At 42.3% G+C, this 18,901-nt stretch overlaps 1 protein-coding gene across 2 annotated transcripts in view; it reads right to left on the bottom strand.

Moving 5' to 3' along the window:
* Nucleotides 1-18,578, bottom strand: part of RWDD3 (RWD domain containing 3) — a 45,378-nt gene extending 26,800 nt beyond the window's left edge. The window contains exon 1 of one of the 2 annotated variants that reach the window (XM_058177760.1): nucleotides 18,404-18,578. In XM_058177760.1, the coding sequence (XP_058033743.1) occupies nucleotides 18,404-18,488 (85 nt within the window). In that variant the 5' untranslated portion in view covers nucleotides 18,489-18,578. The remainder of the gene's footprint in view (nucleotides 1-18,403) is intronic. The other variant, XM_058177761.1, reaches the window with a different exon arrangement.
* Between the last annotated feature and the right edge of the window lie 323 nt (nucleotides 18,579-18,901).

Below are 18,901 nucleotides of genomic sequence, written 5' to 3'. Positions count from 1 at the left end.
CTTCTCCCGAAGGACTCAGGGCGGTGTACAGCCAAGATTAAAACAATTAAATATACAAGATTAAAATATCAGTTAAAATACATATTCAATAATGGCCAAATTAAAACCGTCAAATTGACCCAAACTAAAATACTCCATATAAAATTATTAAAAATTCAAAATTTGAAAATTTAAAAATCAAGCCAGTCCCGCTTGGATAAACAAACAAGTTTTCAATTCACGGCGAAAGGTCCGAAGGTCAGGTAGTTGGCGCAAACCGGGGGGAAGTTCGTTCCAGAGGGTAGGTGCTCCAACAGAGAAGGCCCTTCCCCTGGGGGCCACCAGCCGACATTGCTTGGCGGACGGCACCCTGAGAAGACCGTCTCTGTGAGAGCGTACAGGTCGGTGGGAGGCATAAGGTAACAGCAGGCGGTCCCGTAAGTACCCGGGCCCTAAGCCATGGAGCGCTTTAAAGGTGGTAACCAGGACCTTGAAGCGCACCCGAAAGACCACAGGTAGCCAGTGCAGACTGCGCAGGAGTGGTGTTACCCGAGAGCAACGTGAAGCTCCCTCAATCACCTGCGCAGCTGCATTCTGGACTAACTGGAGTCTCCGAGTGCACTTCAGGGGTAGCCCCATGTAGAGAGCATTGCAATAATCCAGACGAGAAGTGACGAGAGCATGAGTGACCGTGCATAAGGCATCCCGGTCCAGAAAGGGGCGCAACTGGCGAACCAGGCGAACCTGGTAAAAGGCTCTCCTGGAGACGGCCGCCAGGTGGTCTTCAAACGACAGCCATCCATCCAGGAGAACGCCCGTTGCGTACCCTCTCTGTTGGTACAGCTAGTCCTTGACTAACAACCGTTTATTTAGTGACCGTTCAAAGTTAAAAACGGCACTGAAAAAATGTGACGTATGACCCTTTTTCATAGTTACAATCTTTACAGCATCCCATGGTCAACCGATTCATATTTATGACTTTTGCTGTGTCCCAGGGTCATGTGATTCCCTTTTGCAACTGTCTGACAAGCAAAGTCAATGGGGAAGCCAGATTCATTTAACATCCGGCTTACTAATATACCCTGTTTCCCCGAAAATAAGCCCTCCCCGAAAATATTTAAACGCATTTGCAGCTGGTCCCCACCATTTCCTCTGGGTAGGGTTAGGGAGACAGAGCTGGAAATCAGCCAAGATGGCAAGAGGTACCCTGTCTTGCCCCATGCACCCCAAAATAATAAGACCTCCTCGAAAATAAGGCCAAGTGCTTATTTTGGGGTTCAAAAAAATATAAGACAGAGTCTTATTTTCGGGGAAACATGGTATCAACTGCAGTGATTCACTTAATAACTATGGGAAGAAAAGTCGTAAAATGGGGCAAAGCTCACTTAACAGAAATTTTGATCATATGTCTTATGTTTGACCAATTATGGTCGTATGTCAAAGACTACCTGTATAGGCTACAAAATTAAGCAGAACCTTCCATGCTAGGAGCATATTTGAACCCCTGTATTAGGTCACATATTAGCTGTAGTAAATAGGTTGCCCAGATCACACTTCCATGAGAGTTTGCTGCAACTAAAAAAAAACCTAAGTACTATACAGGTAGTTCTTGACTTATGATCCCAATTGAGCTCAACATTTATGTTGCTAAGCGAGGCAGTTGTTAAGTGAATTTTGCCCCCGTTACGACTTTTCTTGCCACAGTTCTTAAGTGAGTCACTGTAGTTATTAAGCTGTACCATGGTTGCAGTTTGTAACACAGTTGTTAAATGAATCTGGCTTGCGCATTGACTTAGCTTGTCAGAAGGTTGCAAAAGGTGATCACAGGACCCCCGGGACACTGCAACCGTCATAAACACGAGTCAGTTGCCAAGCGTCTAAATTTTGATCATGTGACCATGGGGATGCTACAATAGTTGTCATGTGAAAAACGGTCATAAGTCACTTTTTTTCAGTGTAGCAATAGCACTTAGACCAGTGGTTCCCAACGTGGGGCCCACGCCCCACAGGAGGGCAGTTTGATTTTTAATGGGGGCAATTGGAGCCTTGTTTAAACCAAGTTAATGGCCTTTTAGGCTTCCTCCGTGTGAGTAGGACTTCACTTTTTGAATAGTAAGAATTATATGTCACCGGGGAGGGGGCCATCAGGATTTTAGAGATGCTTAGGTGGGGCATGGCCCAAAAAATGGTTGGGAACTACTGAGTTAGACTTATATACTGCTTCACAGTGCTTTACAGCCCTCACTAAGCTGTTTGCAGTCAGCATATTTCCCCCAACAATCTGGGTCCTCATTTTACCCACCTCAGAAGGATGAAAGGCTGAGTCAACCTTCCGCCGGTTAGGATCGAACTGCTGGCACTGAGTAAAATTAGCCTGGAATACTGCATTTTAACCACCACACCACCCACAGCTTTTAAAGGACTATAAATGAATAAAAATGCCAAATCCAGTCTAAACATCTGGCTAATTATTCCACAAACAATAATGGATTAATATTAGATAGGTAGGTAGGTAGGTAGGTAGGTAGGTAGGTAGGTAGGTAGGTAGGTAGGTAGGTAGGTAGATAGATAGATAGATAGATAGATAGATAGATAGATAGATAGATAGATAGATAGATAGATAGATAGATAGATAGATAGATAGATAGATATAGAGAGAGGGATAGATAGATAGATAATTTGTTGTTATATGGAATGAACCAATCCCATTGATCTTTGGGGTCCATATTGACTACTTTAGAGAAACCTGTGGGGATATTTAAAAATGACTTCAAAAGTAGGCAACAATCAAGATAAATCCATATAAGCAAGAGACAACTTTTTAAAAGCAGATCACAGTACAAGATTTGTAATGTACCGTTTCCTGACAGGGATGTAGCTAACGTAAAACAATACCATAAGAGTCCTTTTGTGAAATTAAAAGAGGACAAGGGACCTCATCTGCTTCTGACTAAAAAGAGAAAAATAATTAGGGAGCAAGATGAAAGATGCTCTTTTTTCAGATCCTTGCTGTTTTTCGCTCTTTGATGTTTTTTCAACTACTTCACCCCATTTCTTCAAAAAGTTGCTAAAATGTCAAGTTGATTCATTCTTCGGGGAGAAGACAGATTTGAAAGATTCAGTGGAGCTGTCCCAAGCTTCAGATGAGTTCTTTTGAAGTGGCTTGTCTCTGCCCTACCTCCCAAGTTTTATCCTTTTTCCACTGATCTCAGCCCCCCCCCGCTCCCCGCCCCCCCACCATGACTGCAACAGCTTCACGACCTTCAGTGCCCTCTATAAAACAACAGACAAAGCTATTTAATGAGTGACACAAACTGAAATGATTTAGGCAGCTCTGAGAATGACTAATGGAAGGCAAGGCAACGTTTTCAAACAGCCTTCACAGGCATACCTTTATATATTATATAGGGGAGCGATACCGCCAATGAAAAAAGTCCACTGATCTATCAACCAGTCTTCCTTATTCTTCATACACTACAGATATCTTTGAACAACCAGTCTCCAAATCTCCACCCAGGCTGCAGAAGACTGCTTCAAGCATTATGGTGGAAGCATATTCATCTTAGATACTTGGTTTGTCCAAAGGGATTGGGTCAACTAACTTTTGACTATCTTTCAATGCTCCCTAAGAACAGGATCTAACTCACCAGGAGGTCCATTTTCAGTTCTACACCAGGAAGAGGTAGAAGACTGCATCTACACAGTGATGTAGCCATAGATCTGATCTTAGTAAGGCAAGATGGGGTTCACAGGCATGGACCTGGAAGGAAACTGTCCTCTGTCCATATTCACTCCTTCTGATTATATACAGGTCTACTAATATAGAGAATTGGAAATAACTTTGCTGATTTGCTGATTAACGTCTCAGAAATGGTATCAAGATTGCCTTTTTCACAGCAGCAAGGTTGTCCAACTCTATACAGTTTATCACACAATGTAGTATTAAAGTGCAGTATTTTTCAGAGAGGGGAGCTCACCCTGTCCTACAAAGCAGGACTCAAACTACCGGAGTGCTGGCAATTAATTACTCAGCACATCCAGCATCATTAAGTTTCGATGCCACTGGGTCCCTGGGAAACCAAATAATTCTATGGTCTTTAAGAAATCAAGATGACCAGCTGTGCCTATGAGGTTGTTTGTTGTTTTGTTTTTTTCTGTACCAATGATGATGGTACCACAATCCCATTACTGTAGGCAGCAAATAAATTAAGTGAAGCTAAGAAGTCATTACAGTCCACTTATAGTGGTTAAGGCATCGGATTAGAAACCTGGAGACTATGAGTTCTAGTCCCACCTTAGGTGCGAATCCAGCTGAGTACCTGAGGCCAATCAATTTCTGTCAGCCCTAGGAAGGAGGCAATGACAAACTACTTCTGAAAAACCTTGCCAATAAAAAACTTCCAGAAAGAGAGAGGGAGAGAGGGAGGGAGAGGAAGATTAGAAGACACTACAGCAGCAATACCTACTGAAGTTATGGTGGCCCAAAATGGAAAAAAAAATGCATTGCACCTTAAAAACTAAAACTTAATAATATAAGCATTTGTTAAGTGCCTTGGATGACATAATCTCTAATCTATGTAGGCATATTCTTTGGGCCATCTTTAAGATGATACAAGATGCTTCCATGTTCTTATCACAACTCATTAGTTTATTTTTCCCTTGCAAACATGAACAACTATTTCATTTTAAGGTGTATATATATGAGTAATATTTAAGGTTCTAAGAAAAAAAACATTGCTTCCTTTTAGGTGTTTTGTAGTTTTGTATTTCTTTGTCACTGAATGTTATCAGACTTTTATGTGCATCCTACAGGTATATAAGCAGAGTCTGAATGAAGAAAAAGCATTGTGCTTTTTTTACTTATTTCATAAACAAAGTCATTCAACACATATTATTATCATGATGATCCATTAAAACATCTTGACTCCTGCTTGACCTTGACAATTGAATTTATTATTCTTAGTTCCTTTTGTCCCAAAAGTGCTTTTCAAAAAGCCTTTGTTTGTTTGTTTTCCTTGAAGACATTTCACTTCTCATTCAAGAAGCTTCTTCAGCTCAGCGGGTGAAGAAATACCCCTCCCTAATAGTTCACAAAACTATATTGTAGATGTAAAGGCCTCAGTCTGGCAAGATCTTGTCTATAAGTGTGAAAACAATAAAGAACTCAGCTTGGAAGAATCACCCCTGCGTGTCATTCTTGGTTTTGGGCCTGACAGAAATGTATTTCACTTTAATAACACATTATATCGGCCTGCTCTGTCAGCAGAAGTGCTATCTGAGATAGAGAGCAGTATATTATCATATTGTTGACATTTAGGGTGCTAATAAGCTGAATTCTTGCACACGCTTTCACACTGCTGCAAACGCATGCTTATCCCAGCAAATAGTGCCTGCACACTTAAAATGGTTTCCCATGTTTGGTGTCGGCTTCTGATTCCACATCTGCAAACTTTCTGTGTCATGTATTCATTCTGCATTGCTCCACAGAAATCCAAGTTTTGATGAACATTTACATATATGACAAGCTGGATGAGCAAACCCTAGCAGAGAAGAGAACAGATTAATAAGTAAATTATGTCATTCTATCTGCAGCATTAATTTTGGGGACTAGGCAAATAAAGAAAAACAAGTTTTCGTTAATTAGCTTATTTAAATTCATACAGACATCGTTTTCAATAAATCTTCTTCTGAATGTTAACCATGTAATTCTAAGCTTTGTTTTTATATACCACGAGTGGAAGAGGGAAAGCCCCTCACATCCCCTCCCAAGTCACCAGTCCTCAAGACATCTGTCTTCTGGTTTTCCAAGGTCTCTTTATTTAACTCAGCCATCTTTTAGAAAAGTATCTGCCAAACATAAGCTGACTTTTAAATAAAAATGGTTTTCAAGCAGGGGTGAAATCCAAGTAGGTTCTGACAGGTTCTGGAGAACCGGTAGTGGAAATTTTGAGCAGTTCGGAGAACCGGTAGTGGAAATTTTGAATAGTTCAGAGAACCGGCAAATACCACCTCTGTCTGGCCCCAGAGTTGGGTGGGAATGGAGATTTTGCAGCATCCTTCCCCCTGGAGTGGGATGGGAATAGAGATTTTGCAGTATCCTTCCCCTGCCACACCCACCAAGCTACGCCCACAGAACCAATAATAAAAAAAAATTGGATTTCAGCACTGTTTTCAAGATACCAGTTTCAGGGCAATTGGCAATATGGGGATCTAAAGAGATTAGAACAGAGATCCCTTTCCAGAAAGTCAATTTCCATTTCTCATTTTCAACATACAAACATTTTAATCTAATTGGCTGGTCATAAAATAACCTTTTTTACCAGCAGGAAAATTAAAGAAGCTGATCTCTACCATCCTCTTTAGCTTCTGGGATGTTCTCTCTCATTTTGGAGGGTTTTGGGGGGTGCAGCAGTTCTGAGCTAGTGGACACAGCACCAAGCTACATCACCAGTATTTTAGTTTCTAAGAAGGCCTCTGATCCCATAGCGCTATTAAAACATGAATAAGGTGGGCTATGCTTAAGACTGCTCCTTAGCAACATGCTGTCTTCCCACTCATTCATGTTTTAATTTAATGCTTTAATTACACAAATCTTTAAAAATCCAGTGGGGACAGAAAACCTGGAGAGCTTCAAGAAAAATATCACAGGCACCTAAATAGCCAAAGTGCAAGCAATCATTCCTGTTCTACCATCTCCCTCCCTCTCAATGTAGCCCAGCCAATTGCCAAATTGGTTCAGACAATACTGGAGGCAGACGCTCTTCGGGAATCAACTCCTTATGCCATTTCTTACTTATTCATGAGGTCCTTGGTGCTCCCTGAGCTCAGGTTTTTTTCTTGTAGATGTTTCATTACCCAACTAGATAACATCATCGGTGCTAGAAAGATATTACATTGTTGGGTAATGAAATGTCTGGAAGAAAACAACCACGCTCAGGGACTCAAGGACTCCACAGTTAAACCCTGAGCTATAAATATTCTGTTCTATCTCCCTTTTTACGACTTTCTAATCCCTTAATTTCGGGGTAGAGTCGGGACGATTGGATGGAGTGGATGCCCTTCCTGATGCCATGTGTCCTTATCTATATGTTTCTATTTCTATATCTGTATCTATCTGTCCATCCATCCACCCATAAATACATATACACATACACACCAGCAAATTAGCTAACTATTCCTTATTTGGAGGAATGACATATTTTCCCCTGCATGTCACAACAACTTAGTGGAACAACAATTTTGCCTGAGGGAGATGACTAAATATACTGAACTGTACTGTACTGCTGCTTTAAGAAGATTACCAGCCCCTTTCACCTGTACACCAATTAAAAACAAAAATCTAAGAAAACAATCAAATTGCCCATATAATTCCAATTTACAGTCATCAGGTCCAAAATGCACCCAAATTAAATTGGTTGGAATGTGCTTCATGTTTCTAGATCTCATGATTGGGCTTTATAGCAAGATTTTAACTCTTCCATCAGTGATTCTTTCTAAACGGGCAATAATTAACCCCAAGGGAATAATCTGGATATGCCCTAGTGGGCATAATATTTAGAAATGGGACAAATGTAATAGATTTTAGGTTTCTAAATGTACAGGTATTTGTGATTTTTTCCCCCCAGTCCTAAACATGAATGAACATTGTTCTAACTAAATTGCATTTTAAGAGAAAATCGTTTCATAAATTATTCACATCTAATTGAGATACTACAAAGATGCTTCTGGGATCTACCGCTACAAAATTATTGTTTTGTTTTGCAAAACTGAAATATATATCATAATTGCATATATTTGCAATATTTGAATCTGCTTCCACAAACTTGTTTATGCACTGAAACATACCTCATAACTGGATTTGTAGCACTTGGGGGCACACAGATGGACAGTCAAAATCCTGATAGCGAAAGACAGAGGTAAACAACTATTTGGGTGGTTGGGCATTTTGAGAGCACATCATTAAGTGCTTTCAGAACATGATTGCCATGGTGAGCATGATTATTCATAAAACACTTTCTACAAACTCTTTATGTCAAACACTCATTTTACATTTTTCAGAGTTATCCAGAGAAATCCAAGTTCGATGAATATTTAGAGACAGTCCTCAATTTAGGACTACAACTGAGCTCAAAACTTACGTGGTTAAGTGATATTTTACAACCTTTCTTGCCACAACTGTTAAATGAAACCCTTAAATTGTTAACAATACGGTTGTTAGGTGAAGCTAGTTTCCCCATTGACTTTGCTTGTCAGAAGGCCGCATAAAGGGATCACATGACACACATACTCCCATGACACTACAACCATCTCTGGAACTAGAGGGGTTTTGTATCCTCTGTTTTGGTGGAATTGAGCTGAGCATATTTCTTCCCATTAACCTAACACTTTCCAGGCACCAAAACACAATCCCAACCTTGTCTCTGCCCCATTTGAAATGAAGACATATGGGTGATTATCATTGGTACATTGATGCTACTTGATTCCACAGTGGTGAATGACCTTCCCAAGTAACTTCATGCAAATTGTTGTGGCCCGCCAGCAGTCAGCAGAGCTGGCAGCAGATTCTGACAGTGAGGAGGTTGGTAAGGAACGTGGGCCAGTCCTGGAGTCCGGGGAAGGCTCGGACAAGGGCTCTGCATCGGAGGCAGAGAGGGGGCCAGGGCCATCTGGTAGTTATGTGCTGCCTCCGGAATCTGACATCAGCGAGGCAAAAGAACAATGTGAGCCTGTTCCCACTATGTGCATGCATAGAGCTGCCAGAAGGCAAGAACAATTAAGAAAAAAAGTGTGACTTGGGAGTAAGGCTTGGAGATGATTGGCCCCCTCCCATAAGATATAAAAGAGGAGCAAACGGATGTGAGCCTTTGCAGGAAGCAATTCGTTCATATAGTCAATTCAAGCTCTGAGAAGTCCGCTTGACTCTGTGCTCTATTTGGCCTTGCAAAACTAATTGACAGTTAGGTCTTTGGCAGTGTTTCAAGGGAGATAAAGGTGGGTGCTTATCGACATTACCCTGAAAGATGTGTTAACTCGAGCAGACATCTGTCTGAATCTTCACAGACAGTTTGTGAATCATTACAGGCTGTGAATGACCATAATTCACAACCATCTCAATAAAAGAGGTTTTTTTGGGACTAAGATTGTGATTTATGCTTTCTCAGGAAGCCTAGGTCAGAACACAAATGTTATATAATAAGAGAGAGAATACTGGTTTTTGTGGTACCCCAGAACTACAGCAACACCCCCATTCCCACAATTATAGGTAGTTCAGAAGAAGGTCATTGAGAGATCAAACATGACAGGAGGATCACATTACCTATATCCCAATCCACCATAGGGATTAATGTGGGTTTAGTCTACAATATGGATTCAGGATTGAAGTCCACAAATCTGGAGGAACCCCAGGTTGGCAAACACTACTTTTAAGTCCTTTTCCACTATATAGGTAGTCCTTGACTTACAACCATTCATTTGGTAACCGTTCAAAGTTACAACAACACTGAAAAATGACTTATGACTGGTCGTCACACTTCTATGAGCTGTGGTGGCACAGTGGTTAGAGTGCAGTACTGCAGGCTACTTCTGCTGACTGCTGGCTGACTGCAGTTTGGCAGATCGAATCTCACCAGGCTCAAGGTTGACTCAGCCTTTCATCCTTCCGAGTTCAGTAAATTGAAGGCCAGGACTGTTGGGGGCAATATCCTGACTCTGTAAACCACTTAGAGAGGGCTATAAAAGCACTGTAAAGTGGTATATAAGTGCTATTGCTATAACTGTCAGAGCAGCCCCATGGCCACATTATCAAAAGTCAGGTACTTGATAACTGGTATGTATTCACAATAGTTCCAGTGTCCCATGGTCAAGTGAATGCCATTTGTGACTTCCCAGCTGGCTTCTGACAAGCAAGTCCATGGGGAAATCAGATTTGCTTAACAACTGTGTAATTCACTTAATGACCACGATTTTAAAAAGGTCATAAAATGGGGCATGATTCACTTAACTGCCTTGCTTAGCAACTTTAATTTTGGGCCCAATTGTGGTTGTAAGTCGAGGTCTACCTGTAAACAGGATATAAATGAATAGTCACATCATGTACGTGCCAAAAATAGAGATGCTGGATTGGGAGAATCAACAGCACTGCAGTACTTTCTCCCAGCTACCATCTTAGTAAAAAATTAGGTACCAGTTTAAATTGTTTGCTTGGAAAGAAAAAGGTGGCTATATTATTCAATTAAATTAATAATGAAATATATATTTTTCTAAGTGACATGATTGCTCACCATACGGTTAGTATCACATGGAGCTAGACTCTAACAATACAAAGGACCATTTACAAAATGTGTTTTGACAAGCTAAGAAACATGAGACACAATCAGTATAAAGTAACGCCTCATTTTAATAATCAGATCACCAGGGTAGAAAAATGAACACTACATTATTACTTTTTCTTTCTTTTTCAATCTTTAGAACTTACGCTCGGAAGAAAGAATTGCTATTGCAGATTTCCAGGTCTCTTTTAGCAAGCCAGTTCTTCTGACTACCATCATTCATTCACCCATCATAATTCCCCATCTTCAGTTGAAGGAGGTTAAAAAAACAGTGATGGAAATATGATACCCATTAGAATCTGCTGTGTCAAAAGCTGCCAACGGTAAAGATGTAGGACTTTCTACAACTGTCAGGAAAAAGATGCTGAATGGAATTTGCCCCTGCTAATACAAATGCAAACAGAATAAAATTAGATACTGAAGAATAACTGGTGAGGAGTGTACGAGTGCGTGCAATCCAGAGAGGCACACCTAGATAAACTGTCACAATATGTTGCACATCAGTGGTTTTCAAACTGTTTTCAGGGACAGTTTTCCTACACGTACGAAATTCATTCTCTACACCCCTGCATCAAGTAACCATTCAGTGGAGCCCTTTCAATGATAAAAGATTTATCTTAACTAAACCTCAAGAGAGAGGCATCAGAACAGTCTGGAACTTTCCATGCTTAATTTGTTAGCCTCTTTGATAAATTCACTCATATTTGCTGACAGTGGAATCAACATTAAGAGTGGTTTCTACTGAAGCATCCAAAAACGCTTTCTGATCCAGTTGCATGAGATTATCTTTAATAAATAAAGCTTGAGGAGTTAGACAGGATACTTAAGGGCTGTTATTCTACTCCAGCACGCTTGGATGAAACCAATTTTTCTGGGTCTATTGCAATGTAACGCTGGCACCAAAATATCCTTGGCGGATCTGATTCGATAGCTTCTGTCAGAAAAAGAGATGTTAGAAAACAGCTGGTGGTGTTTAAGCCTCCTCTGAAGATTTGACACCATCAATTCTCTATTTTAGTAGCTAAAGAGAGCATCTGAAGAAGTTTACATTCCTATCTGTGGGTCGTTTTCAATTTATAGCATTGGGGGATTTCAGGCCAAGTACAAATGCCTGGAGATCCCAGAGATCATTTTCTCATGTTCTTCATTATCCATTCAAAACCACAATGGAGAACTTTCACTTCCTGGAAAGCACCAAACCTAGTTCTGCTAGGGCAGGGGTCTCCAACCTTGGCAACTTTAAGCCTGGAGGACTTCAACTCCCAGAATTCCCTAGCCAGCTTTGCTGGCTGGGGAATTCTGGGAGTTGAAGTCCGCCAGGCTTAAAGTTGCCAAGGTTGGAGACCCCTGTGCTAGGGTCTCAAATAGAGAAAATGCCCTCAAGAAAATAAAATATCCTTCAAGTCAAGTTTGACTTCTAGAATGAATGAATCCATGCTCTCATCTTAGCAGCAGGATGGAGGTGGTTTTACCACTGCCACCTTCTGAATTAGTTTTTGATGTTCAGAGCTAACCTGTGGCCCTGGTAAGTACCTGGTTGCCTCCTATCCAAATACTAATCAAAGATCCTGCTTAGCTTCAAAATCCAGACAACATCAACCAGCCACTGCCATTTGCTGAGGCCAGTGTGGCAATGATCATTTTTTCTCACCCTCCCCTAGAAATTAAGCTATTTTTATGATCCTGTTGTTAAAGAAGTTTATCTACTGTTTCACTGGAACCTACAACAGGCCTTAGAGCAGGGGTGTCCAAACTACGGCCCGCGGGCCAACTGCGGCCCGCGGGTCAGTTTTTATTGGCCCGCAGCAAATTCTGGAAGTATAATTTAATATGGCCCTTTTCGCGCTGCGAGGCTCGCGGCTCCTCCCCATGGGCGGGGAATAATGAAGGGAGGGGGCAGAGGAGGCGGCGAGCGGGAAAGAGGCTGCTGGCCGTGCCTGCCCCCAGCAGTTCTACCCTCGCCTTCCTCGGGCCGCCTGGCGAGGCTCCTCGCGCCTCCCCATGTCGGACACGCGTCGCGGCAGTGACAGCCATCGAGAAACAGGTGAGGAGGCGGCAAGCGCAAAAGAGGCTGCTGGCCGTGGCCGGCCCAGCAGTTCTATCCTCGCCTTCCTCGGGCAGGGAATAACGAAGGGAGGGGGGGAGGAGGCGGCGGCAAGCGCGAAAGAGGCTGCTGGCCGTGGCCGGCCCAGCAGTTCTATCCTCGCCTTCCTCGGGCAGGGAATAACGAAGGGAGGGGGGGAGGAGGCGGCGGCAAGCGCGAAAGAGGCTGCTGGCCGTGCCCGGCCCAGCAGTTCTATCTCGCCTTCCTCGGGCAGGGAATAGCGAAGGGAGGAGGCGGCGGCAAGCGCGAAAGGCTGCTGGCGTGCCCGGCCCAGCAGTTCTATCTCGCCTTCCTCGGGCAGGGAATAGCGAAGGGAGGGGAGGCGGCGGCAAGCGCGAAGAGGCTGCTGGCGTGCCCGGCCCAGCAGTTCTATCCTCGCCTTCCTCGGGCAGGAATAGCGAAGGGAGGGGAGGAGGCGCGGCAAGCGCGAAGAGGCTGCTGGCGTGGCCGGCCCAGCAGTTCTATCCTCGCCTTCCTCGGGCAGGGAATAACGAAGGGAGGGGAGGCGGCGGCAAGCGCGAAGAGGCTGCTGGCCGTGCCCGGCCCAGCAGTTCTATCCTCGCCTTCCTCGGCACGGAATAACGAAGGGAGGGAGGAGGAGGCGGCAAGCGCGAAGAGGCTGCTGGCCGTGCCCGGCCCAGCAGTTCTATCCTCGCCTTCCTCGGGCAGGGAATAACGAAGGAGGGGAGGAGGCGGCGGCAAGCGCGAAGAGGCTGCTGGCCGTGCCCGGCCCAGCAGTTCTATCTCGCCTCGGGCAGGAATAACGAAGGAGGGGAGGAGGCGGCGGCAAGCGCAAAGAGGCTGCTGGCCGTGCCCGGCCCAGCAGTTCTATCTCGCCTTCCTCGGGCCGCCTGGTGAGGCTCCTCGCGCCTCCACCCCTTGGGCAGGAATAACGAAGGAGTTTCAAGTTCATACCAAATACAAAACAAAGCCAAGATCAGGGTGTCCAAACTTGGTCTCTTTAAGACTTGTGGACTTCAGTTCCCAGAGTTCCTCAGCCAGCGTTGCTGGCTGAGGGACTCTGGGAGTTGAAGTCCACAAGTCTTAAGGGACCAAGTTTGACACCCTGGCCAAGATGAATGAATATGAAACATTTTCCCCTTAAATGAAGATGATATCCACATATTGTTGCTTTTAGTAGACTGACTGTATCCATCTGTATTGTAATGTCCCAGGTTTTCAGGCGCATGCCTTTCTGAATAATTATATTTAAAAATATTACATTAAAATCAACATAACACAAACACACGTACACAAACATAGAGATACACATGCACATATATATAACTCACACACATATAGTATACTTAAGCCTAAACTGTGCATAGGGACTACCCAGACGGCTGAAAAAAGTGATTTCTGACAGGTTCTCACACTTTTGACTGGTCCTCACACGTACAACTATCTTTACATTTTGCACCCTATCTTGTAACCGTGGTGAAGAGAAGCAGTTGTGAAATGAGTGATATGGTTGTTAAAAATGCTGCAATGGGCATAAATGTGAGGATGGTCATAAGTGTGAGGACTGGTCAAAATTACTTTTTTTAGCCCTCTGAGTAGTTTCTATGCCCATAGCCACATCCACTCAGTCACATGAGCAGTTAGCCACGCCCACCAGTCACATGACCACCAAGCCACATCCCAAAATAAGCCACGCCCATTCCCCCCCCCCCCCGTGGCCCGGGCCTTTGCTTATTTTTCTGTATTTGGCCCTCACTCAAAAAAGTTTGGACACCCCTGCCTTAGAGCCATGATGGCGAACCTATGGCACGCGTGCCACATGTGGCACGTGGAGCCATATCTGTGGGCACGCAAGCGTTACTCAGCTCCATCACGCATGCATGCGCCAGCCAGCTGATTTTCGGGCCTTCCGGGCACACTGGCTCTGGCCTCTGGAGGGCCTCAGGGGGATGGGGGAGGCTGTTTCCGTCCTTCCCAGGTTCCAAGAAAGCCTCTGGAGCCTGGGGAGGGTGAAAAACGAGCCTACCAGGCCCAGCGGTAATCTTTTTGCCATCATGTGCCAAAAGTGGGGGGAGCGCAGGAAGGTCATGTGGGGGGCAGGGGGTGCAGAGGGGCATTGAATTATGGGTGTGGGCAAACGCACACTGACCACCACCACCCGCGCTCCCCCCTCTTTTTGCACGTGACAGCAAAAAGATTAGCCATCACTATTTATTTATTTATTTATTTATTTAATCGTATTTATATACCGCCCTATCTCCCGAAGGACTCAGGGCGGTTTACAGGCACTTAAAAAACACATGAACACATAAATACAATATAAAAACAATTAAAAAACTTATTCTAAAGCCCCAAAAATTAAAATATAAAATAAAACCCAATTTAAAACCCATAAATTTAAAATCTAGCTCAGTCCTGCGCAATTAAATAAGTGTGTTTTAATCACTGCCTTAAAGCAACCCCCAGTTCCCACAAATGTATTTTTTAAAACCACTGTACCATGCAAACAAAACTCTGACAGAGAGTATACACCAATAGCATCCCAGACTGGAGAAGCTAAAGTGTTTTGTTTTGTTTTTTTGCAACATACCGGAATGCATATTTAATTGGCATTAGCGATATTTAGCAGTCTGATGGTAAACTCTTGTAGAGCTGTACTGGGGCTTTCATTGGCTACTGGCAGCAGAGGAGACTGTTTGGTTCAGCTTACCAGCAGGTGTTGACAGATAGACAAGGTGGAAGGGCAATGCTTACAAGAGGAAAGGGAATGCGATGGGAACATTTTACATGTTTACGGACGCTTGAGCTGAGAGCAGGGGAAATAAATAAATAAAGTTTACATCGAGTAATTTATCCCCATGCCAAAGAGAGAGGGGGGGGAAACAGTGAGAAAACACATATCAGAGGAAACTGGTATTACCTCTTGCTTGACATAAAAGATGCATGCTACAGGGGATATAAAAAGTCCTCACACCCCTGTTAAAATTCCAGGGTTTTGAGATGTAAAAAAAAAAGTCAGACTAAAATGAATCACTTCAGAATTCTTTTCCTCTTTTAATATAACATATAAGCTGTACAATTCAATTGAAAGACAAATTGAAATCTTTTAGAGGAAAAAATGAATAAAAAATTAGAATCATGTTACATTTCAAAAACCTGGCATTTTAACAGGGGTGTGTAGACTTTTTTATATCCCCTGTATATAGCTAAAGAGGGGAAACAAAAACAACAAAAAATGAAGGAGCTGTTTTGGAATTTAGCCTTCTGATCAAAGAGTGAGCTGGTCTAAAACAGCTAAATGAGGTTTTACAATGCCAGTCATTCCTCATAAAATATAATACTGTACAGATTATTTATCTCTTATGTTGTAACTCTAAGAGCACCACCACCATAAATATTTAAAAAACACGACACAAATAGTCCACATTTATTGATCATCTTGTTTAGCAACTGTTTGCAGTTACAACCATGATGAAAAAGTAACTTTGCAACCTGTCCTCAGATTGTGACCTTCACAGGTCTGTATAGAAACTGAAGTAAGATCATAACTATAGTCACACTTTCACTTAGAAACCTTTTTGCTTAATGGCCGAGTTGCTGGTCCCAACTGTACTCACTAAATAAGGGCAATAATAGTTGTTCACACACACACAGTCTTTCCAATGGTGCTTTCCAATTTGCAGAAAACACTGCAAATCCATCAGTGGCAAACTGTAGCAACAGTAATTCCAATTTTAAAAAGCCATTGACTAGGAGAGTGCAAGAGCAGAGAAAACAGCTTTACTGCTTTTAGAAATCTTACTCCTTCCACCCCAAAAGGCAATCCTGCTATCCATGGAGAGATTGTGACCTTCTCTATATAATTAAATTAAATTAAATTTTTACAGCCCTAACGCCAGATACAAACAAAATATTGAATAAAAGTAGTATGACAGATAGATATAGACAGATAGACAGACAAAGAGAATATATGTGTACATGTGTAAAAGAAAAACAATAGATATAATTGAGTGTAAAAATAATTAAGAGCATACAATAGTTATTAAAATAAATCCAAATAAAATACTCTTAAAAGAACTTCCAATCCTAAGTAATGGTACTGTACATCAGGTTACCACACGCCTCCCACCGACCCGTACGCTCCCATAGAGAGGGACTTCTCAGGGTGCCGTCCGCCAAGCAATGTCGGCTGGCGGCCTCCAGGGGAAGGTCCTTCTCTGTGGGGGCTCCCACACTCTGGAACGAGCTTCCCCCGGGTTTACGCCAAGTACCTGACCTTCGGACCTTCCGCCGCGAACTGAAGACACATCTTTTCATTCGCGCGGGGCTGGCTTAAAATTTTATCGGTTTTTTAAATTTCTTAAATTCTTATTATTAATTTTAAATGGGATTTTAGTTTTTATATATTTTAAAGTTTTCAGGCTAATTATAATAAGTTTTTTAAATTTGCATTTTAAATTGTACATTGTTATTGTCTTTTTTACTTCTGCCTGTACACCGCCCTGAGTCCTTCGGGAGAAGGGCGGTATAAAAATCAAATAAATAAATAAATAAATAAATAAATAAATACAAATGGTAGCCGAGAATTGGGAAACTTCAAGGTTATTTTCTAGTCCTTGTCTGATAGTAGCACCATTAAATAGAAATCTCTCTACCTGGGAATTCCTTCAAGACAGAGTATATTAGGATCTGTCTAGAGTCCTTGAATTAGGATCAGTGTAATACGATATGTCCTAGACCTAAAGTTTCTATTGAACTCTTGCCTTCAGATGTTTTAGGTGCTTTATCACTGGAGGTTTTTAAGAAAAAAAAAAACTGGAGAGCCACCTATCTGAAATGGTTCAGGATCTCTTGCTTGAGCACGGGGTTGGACTAGAAGACCTCCAAGGCCCTTTCCAGCGCTGTTCTGACTGAACCTATATAATTTAAACTCTTTCCTTTCTAAATGGGTGAGTGAGAGTCAGGGACAAGGCAAAGAACCTGGCTAAAAACTGGATCCCCTTCAGCTTCAAATCACTGATTCTTCAGAGGGAATTCAATAGAATAGAATTTTTTTTTATAGAATAGAATTTTTTATTATTGGCCAAGTGTGATTGGACACACAAGGAATTTGTCTTGGTGCATATGGTCTCAGTGTACATAAAAGAAAAGATACGTTCATCAAGGTACAACATTTACAACACAAATGATGGTCAATATATCAATATAAATCATAAGGATTGCCAGCAACAAGTTATAGTCATACAGTCATAAGTGGAAAGAGATTGGTGATGGGAACGATGAGACGATTAATAGTAGTATTAATAAATTATAAATTTATAAATTTATATAATTTTAATAAATTAATAAATTATATTTATTAATAATTTATTAATTATTGATAATTATTAATAATTTATTAATAATTATAAATAATTATTTATTAATAATAATAATAAGTATTAATAAATTATAAATTTATATAATTTATAAATAAATTATAAATAAATTATAAATAAATAGTAGTATTAATAGTAGATTAATAGTAAACCACCCCACCACACAAAGAATCGCATGCCAATTAGAGGGAGAAACGAGGAGCCCGTTTGGGATTGAAAAAAGAAAACAAACTATATTTGTAAGTGCAAAACTGGAGGCAGCTACTGATGTGGGCTCTTGTAGGGAGGTTTACCCTAACTCAGGGGTCTCCAACCTTGGTCCCTTGAAGACTTGTGGACTTCAACTCCCAGAGTCCCTCAGCCAGCAAAGCTGGCTGAGGAACTCTGGGAGTTGAAGTCCACAAGTCTTCAAGGGACCAAGGTTGGAGATCCCTGCCCTAACTGGACCTCCCAATATCCCCATTCCGGGTTGCAGATGGGGCAGGAATATCAGCAGCCCAAACATCTGGGAGGGTCCCGATGGTGAGCCTTGTTTTTTTTTGGGGGGAGCTCTTTTTTCCTCGAGACAAAAAGCACGTCACGATTAGGAAGGATCCAGGTAAAGGCGGCGACCAAATCGCCGCAGAGGGCAGCCACCGGGGCAAAGCAATCACCTGACACTTCCAGCACCTCGCATTCTTCTCGCCCACAGTAAATAGCAGCGATGGCAGACAGCTCCTCCAAAGCTAACGCCGACATGGCAGCAAAGCGACTTTCTCGCTGTCGCCCCGCTCCGGCCGCCAAACCACCAGGCGAGAGCAGCGCCTCCACTTCCGCCCGCGGGGAAAAACCAGAAATTAAACGTATTCCCCAGCAGGGGTCGCTGCGCTGGCTTTCAACGCTCGCCAGCCCGAACGGGAGGAGGGTGTTTCAAATGTCTTGAAGCTGAGGACCGAGCCTCACGTTGCAAAATAGAATAGAATAGAATAGAATAGAATAGAATAGAATAGAATAGAATAGAATAGAATAGAATAGAATAGAATAGAATAGAATTTTTTTATTGGCCAAGTGTGATTGGACACACAAGGAATTTGTCTTTGGTGCATATGTTTTCAGTGTACATAAAAGAAAATCCATTCCTCTGAAAACAATAGAATACCCTATCCCACCAG

The sequence above is a fragment of the Ahaetulla prasina genome, chromosome 3 (genome assembly GCF_028640845.1).
Source record: "Ahaetulla prasina isolate Xishuangbanna chromosome 3, ASM2864084v1, whole genome shotgun sequence".
In the NCBI taxonomy this organism is placed as follows: Eukaryota; Metazoa; Chordata; class Lepidosauria; order Squamata; family Colubridae; genus Ahaetulla; species Ahaetulla prasina.
Note: the sequence above shows the minus strand (reverse complement) of the source record. Positions and strands in the feature narration are given on the sequence as shown.